Raw genomic sequence first — 15,676 nt, 5'->3', positions numbered from 1 at the left:
GCACCTGCTGCGCCTCCTCTGCCTCGCTCCAGGCTTGGCTTTCTTTTGTGGGAAAAATTTCAAATGAAAAGCCTGCTGTGCAGCAGAACGGCGACTGTGCTCCGGGTACCGGCCAAAGCGCTCGTACCGCGGACAGAGTCGGTCAGGTGCTCAGCACAACCCCCGAGAGCTGCCTGCCGCCCTGCTGCGAGGAGGAAAAGGTGGCTGCAGCTGCGAACCCAGGGAAAGCAGCATTTCAGGATTTGCAAAGCCTGATGGCAATGCCCCTCTTTCAAGATAAAGCCAACCATCACTGGTCAACGTAACTGGGAGTCTTTCCTCATCTAAGGAAAAAGACCCAACATTTTAAAATGAGGGAAAGATTTACAGCAAAGCTAATTAAAACTAGAATAGACTAAAAGTGAAAATTAAAAACGTCAACAAGTATTTTTCATTTTACTCTAGGTATAGGTTAAAGTATAATTGTAGGTTAGACTATATCACACTATAATTTGCGATTCTTGTTCTTTACTAAACTTTAGATATAATTGTGTAAAATCTTTGTGTAGTTGCTCATTTTGTAAATGAGAAAATACTATATGTCTATTAGTTAGAAGTAGTGACTTTTTATCTTTTTAGGCACTAAATAACATTATGCTATGTTTTTTGAAGTGAATATAAAGTCAAGTTAGTGAAGCCATAAAAGAAATTATACAGCAGAATATCTGAAAAGTTGAGTATCCCTCAAATACCTGTATAAGATTCCTTTTAGTACTTACCCTTTAAGAGCTGTTGTATACTAGAATATAAACATGGATTTCTTTTTCCCCACAGTTTTCCTGCAAACCATACCTTAAAGATCTTTTGCTAGCTTAATCTTTGTGTTCTTACAAATCCTTTAAGATATGAAAATGCCTGATATTTACAAGTAATTATTTATATTCAAGACTAAATACAAACCTGACAGTAAAAAAATCTGGCATTAGTTGTTAACCAGTTTTGTTTTAAATACTGTGTCATAGTCACATAGCTGAGCTTCAGTGTGCCCTTGCAACTTGCAAGGGAAGTAAGTGTTCTTCCCAGGCCTCCAGTCACCATCTTCCATCATTTCCAGACTATCTCAGTCTCTGTGAAAGCCCTGTCTTGCAAAGGGATTCTTCTGTCCTTCTACTCTGCATTAGTACTAACACATCACACAATAACAAGGATACACCTAAAGCTCAACAGCTTTTTTTCTGTACTCTGGGAGTGTAGAAGAGTGTTAAGAGATGCAGAAAAATTGTTTAGCTAAGTTCATCCGTTACCTTTTCTCTTCCTTTGCACTTGTATTCTATAAAGCGATATTGGAATAATGCTAAAAAGCAAGACAAGCTTCAAACTTGACTGAGATTTCAACAAGAACATTTATAAATAAACTTATATACTTTTGAAATTACTGCACACCCAATAATAACTACTGCTTAAATAGGATGTAGAGTCATTTCGAAACTCCATTTTTACTTCCAGTTTCACCGAATTCTTTTGTTTAGGTAGATCTCAGGCAGGGGTTGTCTTTTCTTTCCAGGTAATCTTTGTATCATTCCCATGATTTCTGAAGCTGATTTTTATAATGTGGAAGAAGAGGTGTTTGCTGCTCCAAAGAGAAGTTTTTCCCTACATTACACTTTCATACTGTGGAAGCGATAGCGTATGTCCTACTACATAAGGCACATGGGCTAGCTCGATGTGCAGTATAAAGTAATAAGCAGAACCCACACTATTGCAGGAAAAGAGTTTGGTTCAAAGGTAGAAGACATTCAGGGGAATAGGTCTTCTGAAGCATTTCTGTTTAGGCTCAGTTAATCAAAACCTACCTCCCTTTCTTTTCCTCAAGACCAGCCTGTCCCCTTTTAGAAACCTGCTTTCTTCTGGCATCCAAGAGAGATAACAGTTCCTTGTTTCAGCCCCTGGTCTCCTAATCCTGAACTGACACACTTTAAATTTCTGACTACTTAAGTAGAATAGTAAGATGCTCATACCTGATGCACAGAAATGCAAAGTGACTAGTTTAGCAGAGCTCAAACGAACTGTTACGAGTGCATTATCTTGAATGAAAGATAGCTTGAGGAGTTTTTTTGTGGTAATTGCACCTAAGTCTCTCATCAAGGAATGAACTGCTTGAATTCCACCTTACCTTTTGGACTCCTATTATACCACCACAGCCTGAGCATTCTCTAAAATTAATTCCTAAGGCAATTATTAGAACCAGAGAATTAGCTTCAAAAGGAAGTAAGTTGTCTCCCACTGCTAATTTACGTCTTCCCCTGTGTTCTCTAAAATAGAAAGTAATACATTATAGGGCCTATCTCCAGTATATGTAGGTCCACAGCTTAGTTAGCAGCCTTTATAAAGCAGTGAACGGATATGCTTTTACTTTATTTTTTGCCAAAGTTCACAGGACCCAGACCATTGATGCAACAGTACAATCCAATAAAATTTTAACAGGCACCACTTTATTTCACTCTGTGCTACTGAAAGAGTAAACTATAAAGGTTATCTACAATGCAAATCCTTAAAATAATTTACTGTTTTTATAAATATTTCTCATTCCTGAACATTGTTAAGACATGAAAAATATAGGATGAGAACAGAAGGTACTAGAAAATAGCCTTCCTCATTATTATAGAAACATTGAGGTAAATGGAGTGGCACTGTAATGCAACAATCTCAGTTTGAGGAGGAAGAACAGTAAAACTGAAATATAAAGGTATAAAAAACATGGTTGAGATATTTCCAGTTAAAAAAATTAAATATTTTTATAGACCAAAAACATTACATTTTAAAGTCTTACTTTTCATATATATATATATATCAAATATCCAGAACTATAGCAAAGTGTCACAAATTTATTGTATAAAAACAGATTCAATCACAAATAATCAGGCTGAAGTCTTGCCAAATACAAAATGAAGTATAAAAATAGAACACAATATACAAGACTAGAAGTAGTTAAATATTACTGAAATCAAAGTAACACTGGAATAATTGTTATTTACAAAGTCTTGCCTAATATCCAAGTCCATCATGAGCTACAGTAATCATTTCTCTACCCTTTTTAGATCAATATGCATATTAGCTGTAAATAATGAGTGAAGTTGAAACCAATGTATACAAATATATGTACATAGAGGCATAGTGCTTTGTAAAGACTTTGCTACCCACTTGTTATTGTGAAGGGAGCTGCTGTCATTTACATTTCAGAAGAATTATTGCTTGGTCTCCCTGCTCCCTCCTCACCCTGTGTTATTTAACATTTATGCAAATTCTGAAAGAAACGAGCTTCTTTTACTAAAGGCAGCTCCTGGTGGTGGGTGGGTGAGGTATAAAGAAAAAAAAACAACTTTGCTGTAGAAGTTGTGACAGTTGCTTTTTTCCAAAAAAAATAAAAAAAGGACTTCTTGCTACATGATTCACAGATTACAGAGAAAGATAGCATGAAGTCCTGATTAATTTGTACATTTAATATTCTAAATGCACTTACTAAACAAGCACCAACATTTCAGTTGTTAAAAACAATATCATGACAATAGATATATACATTATTTTAAATACTTATAGAAATTTAATATACAAATGGCTCTGAATATACAATAATGTGTTTTAAAAAAAAATAAGTCAAACCATGGTGAGAAAACCACCATTAGGCACAAAGTATTTCTGTGTTAGCGATTTTAAGGGAAGTCTAGAGACAGACTGTGCCTCATTTGTCTGGGTATTTCAAGATGAATTCCTTCAAGATAATGCAGGAACCTATAAAAAAAAGTAAGAGTAACTATAAGGGGGCAAAGTTATTTCCAAATGGTAGACAATACTTATATTTAGAGAGGCAACATCCACCTTTCTCATCTCAAATTATTTTTACAAAATATTTTATTAAAATACAACTACCTTATACACTGAAACGTAGCAGGATTTAGGAAAACTAAAACTTACCTTCTTTTAGTCTTTCCTTGCTCTTTAATCTTCTCAGACCTACAAATACTGCGAAGAGTAGGGAGATATTCGAGTACGCTGGCTTGCTTGTTACCCAGGTTTAAAGGAGTTCTGGAAAATATAGTTCTGATGACTGCCAACCTCTTCTGTGCTTTTTCGTGAATGCTAAAATGAGAACGAAGCTTTGTTTCTTGTTCAAGAACATCATCCCCATTTTGTTCTTTTAAAATCAAAGCCACTGGTTTAAAACTGTTAAAGACACTGACGTCTGAAACTGCCTCCTAGTGGATTAGACACCTGCAGTTTCTGATCATATGCTGCTTACACAGCATTTCAAAACTGCACTTAGGCAAAAACACGAGGGACAGTAGTTTGTTTTGCCAATGCTCTTAGCTTAACTATCTAATCTGACAAGGTCTTCACAATCTAGTTATGTATGTGAAGTTTAGTTTATCTGTCAGACAACTGAAAGCATCTGTGGTCCTCAAAAATAAAAAGCATTTTGTGATTGACGTTCTGGAAAATAACAATATCAGATCCAATCTATAACTCATGATATATCGACCAAATTTGGTCACAGATTAGACAGACCCATTTTGACATTACTCCTCTTGGTTCTTACAGAAATGCAATAGCTTTGCTCTATTATGTTAGGTCTTCATCAGGCAACACCTACACATTTAATACAGATGGGCTCTGGATGAAAAATTTAGTGTCTGGTACTTGCAAAATCAATTTCAGTCCATCTGACTATCTTGGAAAAAAAACATTCCTTTGTTTTCCTTTTTGGAGTGGCGGTGTATATGCTGTTTTAAAGTAAGTAGATGAGATTAAGGTCACCATTCCTGAACAATGTTATAGTCAAGTTATTCAAACAAAGTCATTTTTTGTTAGCAAGTGCCAAGCAGTTAATTTAAGCTTACTTAGGTGAACAAGTTACTCCATTGTTCTGAGACATACTGAGAACATTCCTGTCTGTATGAATGTGTACATATAGTAACTGAAACAGTCCGACACACTGTGAAACACTTTTCTTGACAAGTATACACAGTGTATTCCAGAAATATTTGCCAATTCTTACCTTGAATCAGCTGACTGATTGAAGGATACATAATTTCTTGTGTTTGAAATATGCATAGTAAGTCCCTCAAGTTGATTGCTTTCAGGTGTTTTACTGGAGCTCAAGGAGGTTTCCAATTTTTGTGAAATACTAACAGAACATTTGTTAAAACTGAGTGCTTCAATAGCTGCCTTTACTTCACTACAGCTCTGGAAACTCCACCAATCAGTATTTTCTATACCGAATTCATCACAAAGACCATTTTTGATTTTGCCATTTGTCCAATTAAATCCTTCATCTTTAGAGAACTCCAGTGGCTCCCTGGTGTTACTGTTTACACAGCAATCCAAGAAAGACATGTTCTCTACAAATTCAGTCAGTGAATTCAGACACTGACAAACAAGAGCAGATCTCTTATCATTTGCTGGGGTTTTACTTTTCATGTCTTTTCCTTCTCTATTCATCAATTTTGATTCCTCGCTATTCGCTTCAGCACATGATGTAGGACTACCTGATGGCAAACTTAAGAATTCAGCTGAATAGTTCAGTTCAGTGTCAAATAAGTCACTATCATCCAATACATCAAGCCTTTTCTTGTTCTTTGCCTTTTTAGATTTTTTTCTAGAGCAGTAGCTGTTAATAGATTTGTTTTTTGAAGAAACTATGGTAGTCCTTTCAAGTGTGGAGTTAGAGGCTTCAGACTGGTTTGAAAGATAATGCACTGGTAAAGGAAGAAGCAGTTCGAGATTACTATATATAAAATCCACTGTCTTCAGCTGGAATTCTGTGAGAAGCTGTATCAATTTATCCCATTTCTCCATGGTTGTGATTTTCTGCTGTAAGATAGTTGAGAAAAAAGCATTAATAACTTTTTTTTAATAATCATGCATTTAAATGCAAAAGAAAAAAATTACAGAAAACCTCATATTCCTGTCTTTATACTTCTGAGGCAAAGGACTATTTGGCTTGCAGCAGACTGCCCCAGTTTGCATTTTGCTTAATTACTAGAGAATACCATAATTTCTACAACCAACTTTTTGAGAAAGATTTACTTTTGAGATACTATTCATAGTGACAGTTACACAATTACTTAGCAATTATTCAAAATATTAGCTTATCAACAACAAAAATACCTTAAGAAATGTAAACAAGTCTTCTGAAGGCAACAGGATATTTCTAAGGCCGAGCAATGTCTCTACACAGCCTGTATCGCATTTTGGAAACTCCTGAAGAGGTGCATCAGCTTGAGAAACTTCAATCTTTGAATCAGTAGCCTTCTCAGAATTAATTACTTGATCTGCTTTGTTTATCTCATCTTCTCCTGCACAAAGACAACATGCTTCACTTGAAAAAAGTTGTATCAAAATTTCTGATCCCCCCCTTGGTCTCGATTCCTTTTACAAATACTGTAACTGTTGCTTCTTGCTGCAGTTCTGAATGAATATAGCAACAAAAATTGCTCCATTAATCACACCCATTTTGTCTCCTTAAGCGTCAATCTGCCCAACTCTCCCTTCTCTGCAAGCAGCCATTAGAAATAGTCTTTTCTTCCTTTTATACTCCACTAGTCTCTCTCTATCACACCCACACTTCCTGAGGACACTCTTCCTATATCCTTCAGGCTTCCTCCTCCCTGCTAGCTGCCTTTTGTTTTTTTTCTTCTTTTTCCATTCTGCTTCTTTTAGGTAAGTTACCTACAACTTGCTAAATGATAAAGACCTGCAAGCTCTGAGCTGAAGGGAGAGAACTACTGGGTCCCTGCTTTGTCCAGTTTTGCTACTCTTAAGAGGAAAAGGAGATAATGGGTAATGATCAGACGCAATAGAAATCAAATTTATAAACCCTTATGTATACTAAAAGGTTTTGAAGTAGCAAAGAGAATAATCCCGACAACACAAGACACCCACCTAAGTCTTCACAAATCTTACAGAAAGTTACCATCTATTCATGCATTTTTAGGACTGGTTTGATTTAATCAAAGTCATCTTAAGATAGAGAATCTAATTATTTTCTTTTTAATTAAATCAACATACCATGAAGTGCCAAACATTTGTCTTTCAAGTATCCACCTCCACTCTTAACCCAAAATTGTAAGAAGAGAACACTTTGTCTGATATCACAGTTATTTGTGGTTAACAAAGCAGCTAAATCTTTTACATCTGTTCGTAGATTCTCAGCCAAACACAGTGCTTGCAGATAGCTAGCAGCGTTTATCTAAATGAAAGTTAGAAAAATGTATAAATAAAAACACAACACTGAAAACAACTCTTACCAGTCAGGACTGCAAAAACAGAAGTTACTCTATTTATGCTTGCAATATATATTCTTTTAAAGATAGAAGATTAGGGTTTATTAAATTAGTTACATTAAAACCTCAGCACAATTCTGTACCAGCTCCAAGTAGTCCAAGTCAGATAATTAATTTGAATTTAGAAAATTTAACTCATTAAAGAAAACACACATATTCTGCCTATGTTCCTAAAACTATGTAAACCTGGTTTCTTGTAATTATTGAGCAGGTGTTAGTTAACTATATTCACCTTAAAGGTTTTTCTTTCTTTCAAATCTGCATTTTCTATTATCTCAAAGAATTTTCATTTTTGCATTAAAAAGTTTCCCTTCTCAAGAACTAGTTCCTTCTGATTCTCATTTATTTATTTATTTTATACGATACATAGCTGCAAGTATCGATTTGCTGTAACAGAATGCCAGTGATAATATTAAAGGAATAACCCGCACTATACTATTTCTAGTTCTTTTACTTTTTAATGAATGAACCGATACTGGCATAGTCAGGCTTCAGATCAAAACTATTATATATCTCCTAGGAAATTAATTACTAGATCTTAGAAACTCATGTTAAGATGTTCTTGCTGCAATTCTTTCAAATGTTAAATGGTTAAGATAAATAAATCCTCCAGGCTAATGATAAATTCTACGTGTAAATATAAAAGCATCTTACATACTCTCACATAAAACCAAAACAGTAGTCTTCTGTTAAAACAGATATATTCCATCAGATAGATATAAACCTACACCAACGTTTACATTTCAAGATTAAGTCAGCTGACAACTACTTGCTTAGGACATCATCTACATTTCCAAGCATAGACTTACCAAGGAAGGAGTTCTAAAGTTGATTTCTTCAAAGTAGCCATCAAACATTAAGCTAAATGTTGGATCTAGATAAAGAAATATTGGTGAACTGTCATGATATTATGTTCAAAACTAATTTTTTTCTTTATCCATTAGAGCAGACAGTTGAAGCATCTTTAATCAAATACTTAAAATACTATACAGTCTCTTAAATTTTAGGTTTTGGATCTGCATTCAACCATTCCCATTTAAATGTTTGTATTCAAATAGTTTTTTCTGCCTGTAATTACAGAAACAAGCACTACTCACCATTAGTAGTAAGAATTACAGGTCTCTTTGCAGTTGCCATGAACGTCTTTATTGCACTTAGAAATCCTGCATCTTCATCAAATATTACATCTACCTATAGAAAACACAAATGACTTGCAAGATATCAATAGCTTTAAGAATAACTACAAGCTGTAAATGCAGTCAAACTGTTAACTACAGAGTAAGACTTAATAACAGATTTAATTTGCACACAAGTTCACAGAATCACAGACTGGTTGAGGTTGGAAGGGATCTCTAGAGATCACTTAGTCCAACCCCCCACTTCCCCTCAAGCTAGGTCACACAGAGCAGGTTGCTCAGGATAACTTAAAAAAACAACATCCAGATAGCTTTTTATTTATTTATTTATTCTTTAATAGAACTGCACCAGTGATCTGTAGGATCAGCCCACAGTTAGCAAACATTGCTATACTTGCTTTATTTACTTAAAATGACATTCTTGGCTGTAGCTTTACATTATTGGTCTAAGACTCAACTACATTTTTATGTAAGACATTAAAGAAAAAAGAATTTAATGTGGGCTTAGATACTTTACCTGAGGTGCTAAGGTGACTGTTTTAAAGTGTCAGAGCAGGCAAGTAGTGCAAAGCTATAAAAACAACACTTTTGACAGTCAAAGAAATTGAATCAGTAGAATCCTGCAAACTGTTCTAACAGTGAACAACTGTTGATAGACAGATTATAGATAGTTCCATTATCTTTTAACAAATTTATTCAGGTCTGGTTAATAAAACTACTCGGAAACTAAATTCATTTTAAAAAAGATGATAATCCTTACACTTGAATCCACCTAGAATTCCCAAGGAGGAAGGAAATAAACTATTTAAACAACAATAAAAAAAGGATGTATTGCTCACATCAGTAAGTTTCACCTGAATTTTACCTCTTCAAAAAGTATGAGAGACGTCGCGCTTTTTCTGTTATGTTCTCCTCCTTCTACTTCTTTGCTTATTGACTTAATTTGAGCATCTTTTTCTTCAGATGAACTCTGAACATTTCCTGCAGATCGACGAAGAACTGAGCAGAAAATGAAGGACTTAAACCATTTAATATGCACTCTAAACAGTGGTTTACAAAACATCCTATGCATAAACTGCTTCAGAAAACCTACACTGACATCCTTTTCGGATGTCTGTTGTTTAAAATAGAAACTGCAACAAATTTGCTGGGAATTCAGTAGTGTTTCGTGCAGGGCTAACTACTATAAATTTAATTCTGCACTAAATCTGCTCATGACCTATGATGCCTTGGGGGCATGGTGTAGATGCTCTGTAAGTCCTTCCAGACAATGTAGTATGATTGCCTGAAAATGGAAGGACTAGACTCCATTGCCTCAGATCTATCCAGCACTTTGCTCGTGCTCCTCCATACTGTTTCTGCAAAATAACTAGTAGTTGTCCAAAAATAGTATTTCATTTCTAAAAACCTGCATTTAAGACTATCTGATCCCATGAAAAGTTTGGAAACATACCTTCCAACATTTGTGGACTCAAACATTTTACCATGTCTTTCAACGTACTAAAATTCAGAGTCTTAAGATGTTTTCTGGACCTCTGTGGCAGTAGTTTTGACAAACCCACCCACGACCTAGCACAATGACCTTTCCACACCCATCTGAAACAGTCACTAAGGTAGTTTAAAGGTATGTTTTGCAAGACAGAAATTCTAATTTATAGTCTGTTGCTTATGTGCTCAAACCCAAAACGACCATCCCCCTTCACCGAAAGCCAAATAAACAAAAAAAACACACCAGAAAGAAACAACCCAAAAGCACAAAGAAACCAAACAACCTTTAGAGAGCCTACTGAACTTCATATGGCCTGTACGTTAGTTAACTCTCCTGTAACACAGGATAATGACTACTTCCTATGTAGCTAAGCGTATCAGAGACGCACTACATCATTCCTGCCAGCAGCTGGTGTAGTAAATGTAATAAATTCTATTATTTTCTCCACATATACAATAGTACAGTATAGCTTTTTCATCTCTAAAGATAACTACTAAATAGTGACACCTACCTTTATTTTTCTCTTGAGATGTTATTGTTCCATCATTTCCTTTATATTTGGAAGGCATTTTGAAATAGTTTGCAAGTGTTTTAGGGGGCAAGTTTCGTTTTAATCCTGCTCCTTTTGGTGAAAGTGGAGGTTTTCTTGGTGAAATAACTTTCTTCGGAGAATACGTTTTTTCTGCAAGATACATTTTATATTAATCTTAAGCTTGAAATGTGATCTCAAACTGACAGTTCTCAAGCAAATGTAGAGCTAACTGCAGCTTTGCTTATAACATATGACAGTTTTACTGTACTGATTTATGTATATTTTACTTTTCTCATATCCAGGGAATGTTTTCTGTTCAACTTTCTATTAAGTGTCATAGCATTTAATCTATCACTACAGAAATAACCTAAGAAGAGAATTAAAAGTCAGTCATTTTGAAAAAGTCATTATTTAATTTGGTGTGTAGTTGTGTTAACCAATAGAGCACTTCTTATTGTTACAGAGGCCAGATGAACTGACATTTGTTATCTTTTTAAAGAACTGATGTCTAACAATTGTTTTGTTTTGTAACTCAGTTCCTAAAAAAGACAGATATAACTATGAAACTTACTTGGTGACTTTGCACTGCTACAACTGTTGAAAAAGCAAGGCTTATGGGCATTAATGCCTTTTTTGTCCACTTGATGAGACTGAGTAGCTTCTCTTAGTTGAGACAGTACCTGTCTACCACTGCGCTGGCAAGAGGCGTTGACTTCAAATATCTGCAATGGCATTTAAAATGAATAAATAAATGAAATAGACATCTTGTATTGCGAATGCTTTTATACCATTAATTACAAATAAGAAAAATAGCGCTATCAAAAAAGCTCCACAAACCTTAAAACCAAGCTCCTGAGCACAAGCATACACTGCAGCAGTTTTCCCCACTCCTGGTGGGCCAGTTATCAGAACTGTATTGCAGAGGTTAATCTCTTCCTCAATATCAGATTCATTACCTTTAAAATCAAGGCTGTCCAAAGAATCTGTAAAATTATTTGAAACAGAAAAGATTGTTTAAATCATTATCAATTCACGTCATTGTAATGCCAACTTTAATGAGAAGCTACATATATTATTTCAAACTCTATCAGCACCTTGGTGTTCTTTGTCCTCTTTTTCTCCTTTTTGATTTCTTTTTTCTTCCCAATCAGCTCTTTTTTTCCATTCTTTTAACCAGCTATAAAAGGGAAGGAACAGAACAAAAACAACAAAAATTACTGCTGAATAAAGTAAACCAAATTCAGATGGAACAGAACAAAACTCAATGAAAATATGTGGTTGATCTCCCTCTTCGAAACTTAAGGAGTCTCTTCCAATTTACAAAATAATTAAACCTTGAATATTTTTTTTTTTTTTTTTAAGACCAATCCCTTCTTCATTCTCTGTTCTATTAGTTGATTAGTATAAAAACCAAGTCACTTAGCGAACCATTTAAACTGTGGAAGACATTCATGGTGTGTTTGCAAGATGAATCATTACATTTTGCGCAAGAGTCACAACAAAAACTTAAACCGACATAGAAAATTTAACTGAAAACACAATAGATTACAAGGGTTTAAGCACTAAATTACCATCACCAGTAGATGTAGTACAACGAGATCAGTCTTGGGCATACTTATAGTATGTAGTATGCCTGTAGAAAGCACAGACAAGTACTGAGAACTTCCTATCTCTAATGCGCAAGCATAAGATAACCCAACCAAAACCATTGATTTTTACTAAACGTGTAAGAGCATTAATTATTGTATTCTATCCCATAGCCTCATGTAGCATTTCATGTGTGTTTATTTTTTACTATAAAAGATACTTTTTTCTATAGAAGAAACTATGACCAAAAGATTATTCATACCAACTGCCGATTTGTTTCTGCAACTTTTTTGAGGTCAAAGGATGCAAACATACACGTTGTAAGTCTTACTCAAGCACAGTGTAAAATAATTAACAGTTTCTTTAACATAATTAAGTAGCATAATATTTTGAGTTATTTTAAGAATTGTTCTGACCTGTGTAGCCTTTCAATTTCTTTCCTGTTCCCTACAAGTTCACTGGAGTCTTGAGGCTGATACTTTTCAGTCCAGAGCATGTCTTCCTTTTCAACACCTACAGAAAAAAAAAGTGATAATTTAAGCATTATCCATTTTCTTGATACCTTGAGTATTGTCCATTGCTCAAGTCTAGTAGAATATTGAGACAAGACAGGATTTTTTCATCACAATGGAAAGCTGACATATATTCCCTGAATGCAAAGAGTGAAAACCAGACAGGAAGTACAGATTTACCTGAAAGTGCATTTGGCTCTGATAAATATTCATTGTCTTCTATCATAACATCTGGTTTCTGGTTCTTGTTTTTCCCAAAATGCATTGCTTGTGCTGCATCTGCTTGTTTTCCTCCAGATACAGGAGCAGTAAGGTTCCTGGAAACTCTGGATTTTAATTCACTCTCTGTACCCTCAACTTGTTTTCTCCTTTTTGATTTATGGTCTTCTGTTTCTTTCCTTTTCCTCTTAGTTTCCTTCCAGTTGTCAGAATGTTTCTGATTTACCTCAGAATTTGAAGCACCATCTCTGCTTTCTATGAAGGAAAGAAACACAGCCAAACAACAGCACCCAGAAAAGAAAAAATCTCTTTAAAATATCAAGTTCTGTCCGTTATAGCTGTACATTTGTTCAAGCCATATTTGAAGAAATTGGTCAAAAATAACCTAAAATGTGGGGACCAGTTTTCTTCCAAGAACATTCATTTATTGTAATATTTCTGGAAATTTCAGCTTGCCTTCTTATGTGTGTTTATATATTTTATTTTTCCTATGTAGATTACTAACCTTGTGTACTGTTCTCAAAAAGCAATCGCTCCGTTTGTCTTCTCAGAAATGCATAAAGGTATTTTCTCACGGGAAATTGAGAGTTAGAAGACACGATCTCATCTAGTAAACCTTTCCTGACTGCATCGGGAAAAACTGATCGGTGACCAGAAAACTGCAATACAAAATAAAAAGCCACTTGAAAATACTACACAGAATAACAGTTACAATTTTGCATAATTTAAGATGAGATCAGTAGCTGCCTTTAAAGGCCTGAGATTAACAGAAAGCCTTGAGAATCGCCTAGCATTACAACACATTAGAGGTAAAGTGCACGTGCACACATCCACAAAAGAAAATAAACAAACAAACCTCCAGGACTGATACAGATTCAAACTGTACTTGTGTTAGTTGTTGTTCTTTTCCCAACATATGTCCTACCAAGTAGCAACAAATTTCAATTTTCTTTTCATTTTTCTTGTAATAAGACCCTTCATTTTTAAATACTCACCACAGGTGCAGAACAGTTTCTGGTCAGTTCTGATCTCACAGTGGAAAATTCACCAAGTGAGATGGTGTTTTTTGTGACATTAGTGACCTCAGTACTCAGTTTCCTTAACTTAGTTAATAGAGGACACAATGGTGATTTCAATTTCCACATTGGATGACCTGCAAAAGAAAACAAACAAATGAAAACAACAAAAAAGCATAAAAAGAAACATAGTAACAAAACAGAGATACACCACAGACAAAACCATCCCACAGTAATAAAGAAAGCTATAGGTGGAAGAGCGTTTGCTCATATCAAAGCCAAGCTTATTTAATTTACACTGCATCAGCTTCTTATCTTTGCTCATTCTACCTCCTGCAAGCAGAACAAATTTGCACATTTTTTGCATACGTTTCTCCAGTACATTGGTCCCAGCCTCTGCTTACTCTGAATAACAGCCTTTGCCTTCACCAGGTCTCTGTAGGACCGATGCACTCTTAAGGATCTTGTTTGTTAGTTGGTTTGTTTGCAAATATGAACTGTTAAATGTTTATTCTGCCTTCTGGTTTTCTGTCACGCCCTTTCAGAAGAACACTGTAGCACACTCCCTCACTTAGCAGCAAAAAAAAAAAAAAAAAAAAAAAAAGCTGATCTTTTGAGAAGCATTGTCTTTGTCAGAAGGAAATGCCTTCTGGCCCATTCAGTCCAACATTATTTTTATTCTCAAAATTAGAACTTAAAAGACTAATTTGTATGATTGAACATTAAGAATATTGTATCTCTACCCATAAACGTATACATTACTTTTGCATCAGTTTAACTTGAAAATTGTGTATTAAGCATCTGACTTGGAAGCGTGTAAGTTTTTTTCTTATTGCAACGCAAAAGAAGGAACTGTTAACTATTCCAGTCATAACAGTAAGCTCTTTTTTCTTTTCTGAATAGATTGCCCAAAGATTTACTTGAAGTCAAATACATTTATCAGTAACTGAACAGAAAGCTTACAGTCATCCTTCTGCTGTACATGGACAACAGTCTTAAAACATGAACTTGCAAGAGAATATGCTTCTGTTGCTGCCGCTTTCTTTGCGATCTGTCTTTTCAGTAATTCTGGCAAACCACTCATCAAGAATTCACGTTTTGATCTGAACTGATCATCATCTTGAGAATTTTCCGATGCATCTTGGCTTTAATGAAAATTAAAATGAAAGAAAATCATTAGGACTACCTGATATCTCAGGCTCAATCACATTCACTTCTATACATGAATTTATGCAGCCTGGAAGAACTGCTAAAATTGATTTAAATGCAGTAAGTGAAATTTTGAATTTTGTTATTAAAAATCTCTAACGCTAAATTTAATCTCTTGATATTTTTATTTTTGAATGCTATTTAGGATGTTTTACGTCAATCATCAACTACATTTTCAGCCATCTAAAATGGTTCAACAATGGCTCAGGAACCAACTCTCAATAAAATTGCACTTATTACATCACATATCAATAAGCATTTAAATTTGTAGAATGAGAAAGTGTTAGGGTCACCTTGAAATATATTTTGGTTCTTAAACAACTGCAATTTTGAAAACTGACCTGCTTTCATCAAAAATCACAATTGGTTCATCTGCAGATTTTTGAGTATTTTTGCCTAGGAATGAAGATGGATATCCCAGTTTTCCTTTAGAAAAAACAACAGCAAAAAATCATTATTAGGTTAGCACTGACGTACAAGTCTATTTCTCTCATCATGTCTCGATTGTAACTTTGCTTCCATGTTTACTATCTGTATATTCAAATTAATAACATAAAAACTCCTTTTTCTTATGGAAAAAGATGAGTAAAGGAAAAGATTAGTATTTTAACACAATTCGTTATAGTTATATTTCTAGTTATTTTATCACTATATTAA

At 34.7% G+C, this 15,676-nt stretch overlaps 1 protein-coding gene across 8 annotated transcripts in view; it reads right to left on the bottom strand.

Moving 5' to 3' along the window:
• Nucleotides 1-608: 608 nt before the first annotated feature.
• Nucleotides 609-15,676, bottom strand: part of ATAD5 (ATPase family AAA domain containing 5) — a 21,018-nt gene continuing 5,950 nt past the window's right edge. For 2 of the 8 annotated variants that reach the window (XM_040530805.1, XM_040530807.1), the window contains exons 6-23: nucleotides 15,361-15,445; nucleotides 14,774-14,955; nucleotides 13,790-13,947; nucleotides 13,300-13,453; nucleotides 12,756-13,049; nucleotides 12,480-12,576; nucleotides 11,571-11,653; nucleotides 11,314-11,459; nucleotides 11,048-11,198; nucleotides 10,456-10,626; nucleotides 9,321-9,454; nucleotides 8,417-8,510; nucleotides 8,129-8,193; nucleotides 7,045-7,225; nucleotides 6,145-6,350; nucleotides 5,033-5,847; nucleotides 3,952-4,116; nucleotides 609-3,768 (exon numbers count right to left, since the gene is read on the bottom strand). In XM_040530805.1, the coding sequence (XP_040386739.1) occupies nucleotides 3,690-3,768; nucleotides 3,952-4,116; nucleotides 5,033-5,847; nucleotides 6,145-6,350; nucleotides 7,045-7,225; nucleotides 8,129-8,193; nucleotides 8,417-8,510; nucleotides 9,321-9,454; nucleotides 10,456-10,626; nucleotides 11,048-11,198; nucleotides 11,314-11,459; nucleotides 11,571-11,653; nucleotides 12,480-12,576; nucleotides 12,756-13,049; nucleotides 13,300-13,453; nucleotides 13,790-13,947; nucleotides 14,774-14,955; nucleotides 15,361-15,445 (3,260 nt within the window). In that variant the 3' untranslated portion in view covers nucleotides 609-3,689. The remainder of the gene's footprint in view (nucleotides 3,769-3,951; nucleotides 4,117-5,032; nucleotides 5,848-6,144; nucleotides 6,351-7,044; nucleotides 7,226-8,128; nucleotides 8,194-8,416; nucleotides 8,511-9,320; nucleotides 9,455-10,455; nucleotides 10,627-11,047; nucleotides 11,199-11,313; nucleotides 11,460-11,570; nucleotides 11,654-12,479; nucleotides 12,577-12,755; nucleotides 13,050-13,299; nucleotides 13,454-13,789; nucleotides 13,948-14,773; nucleotides 14,956-15,360; nucleotides 15,446-15,676) is intronic. The other 6 variants (XM_040530811.1, XM_040530812.1, XM_040530806.1 and 3 more) reach the window with 5 other exon arrangements.

Source organism: Cygnus olor, chromosome 18, assembly GCF_009769625.2.
Source record: "Cygnus olor isolate bCygOlo1 chromosome 18, bCygOlo1.pri.v2, whole genome shotgun sequence".
NCBI lineage: Eukaryota > Metazoa > Chordata > Aves > Anseriformes > Anatidae > Cygnus > Cygnus olor.
This window is presented reverse-complemented; position numbering and strand designations above follow the sequence as displayed.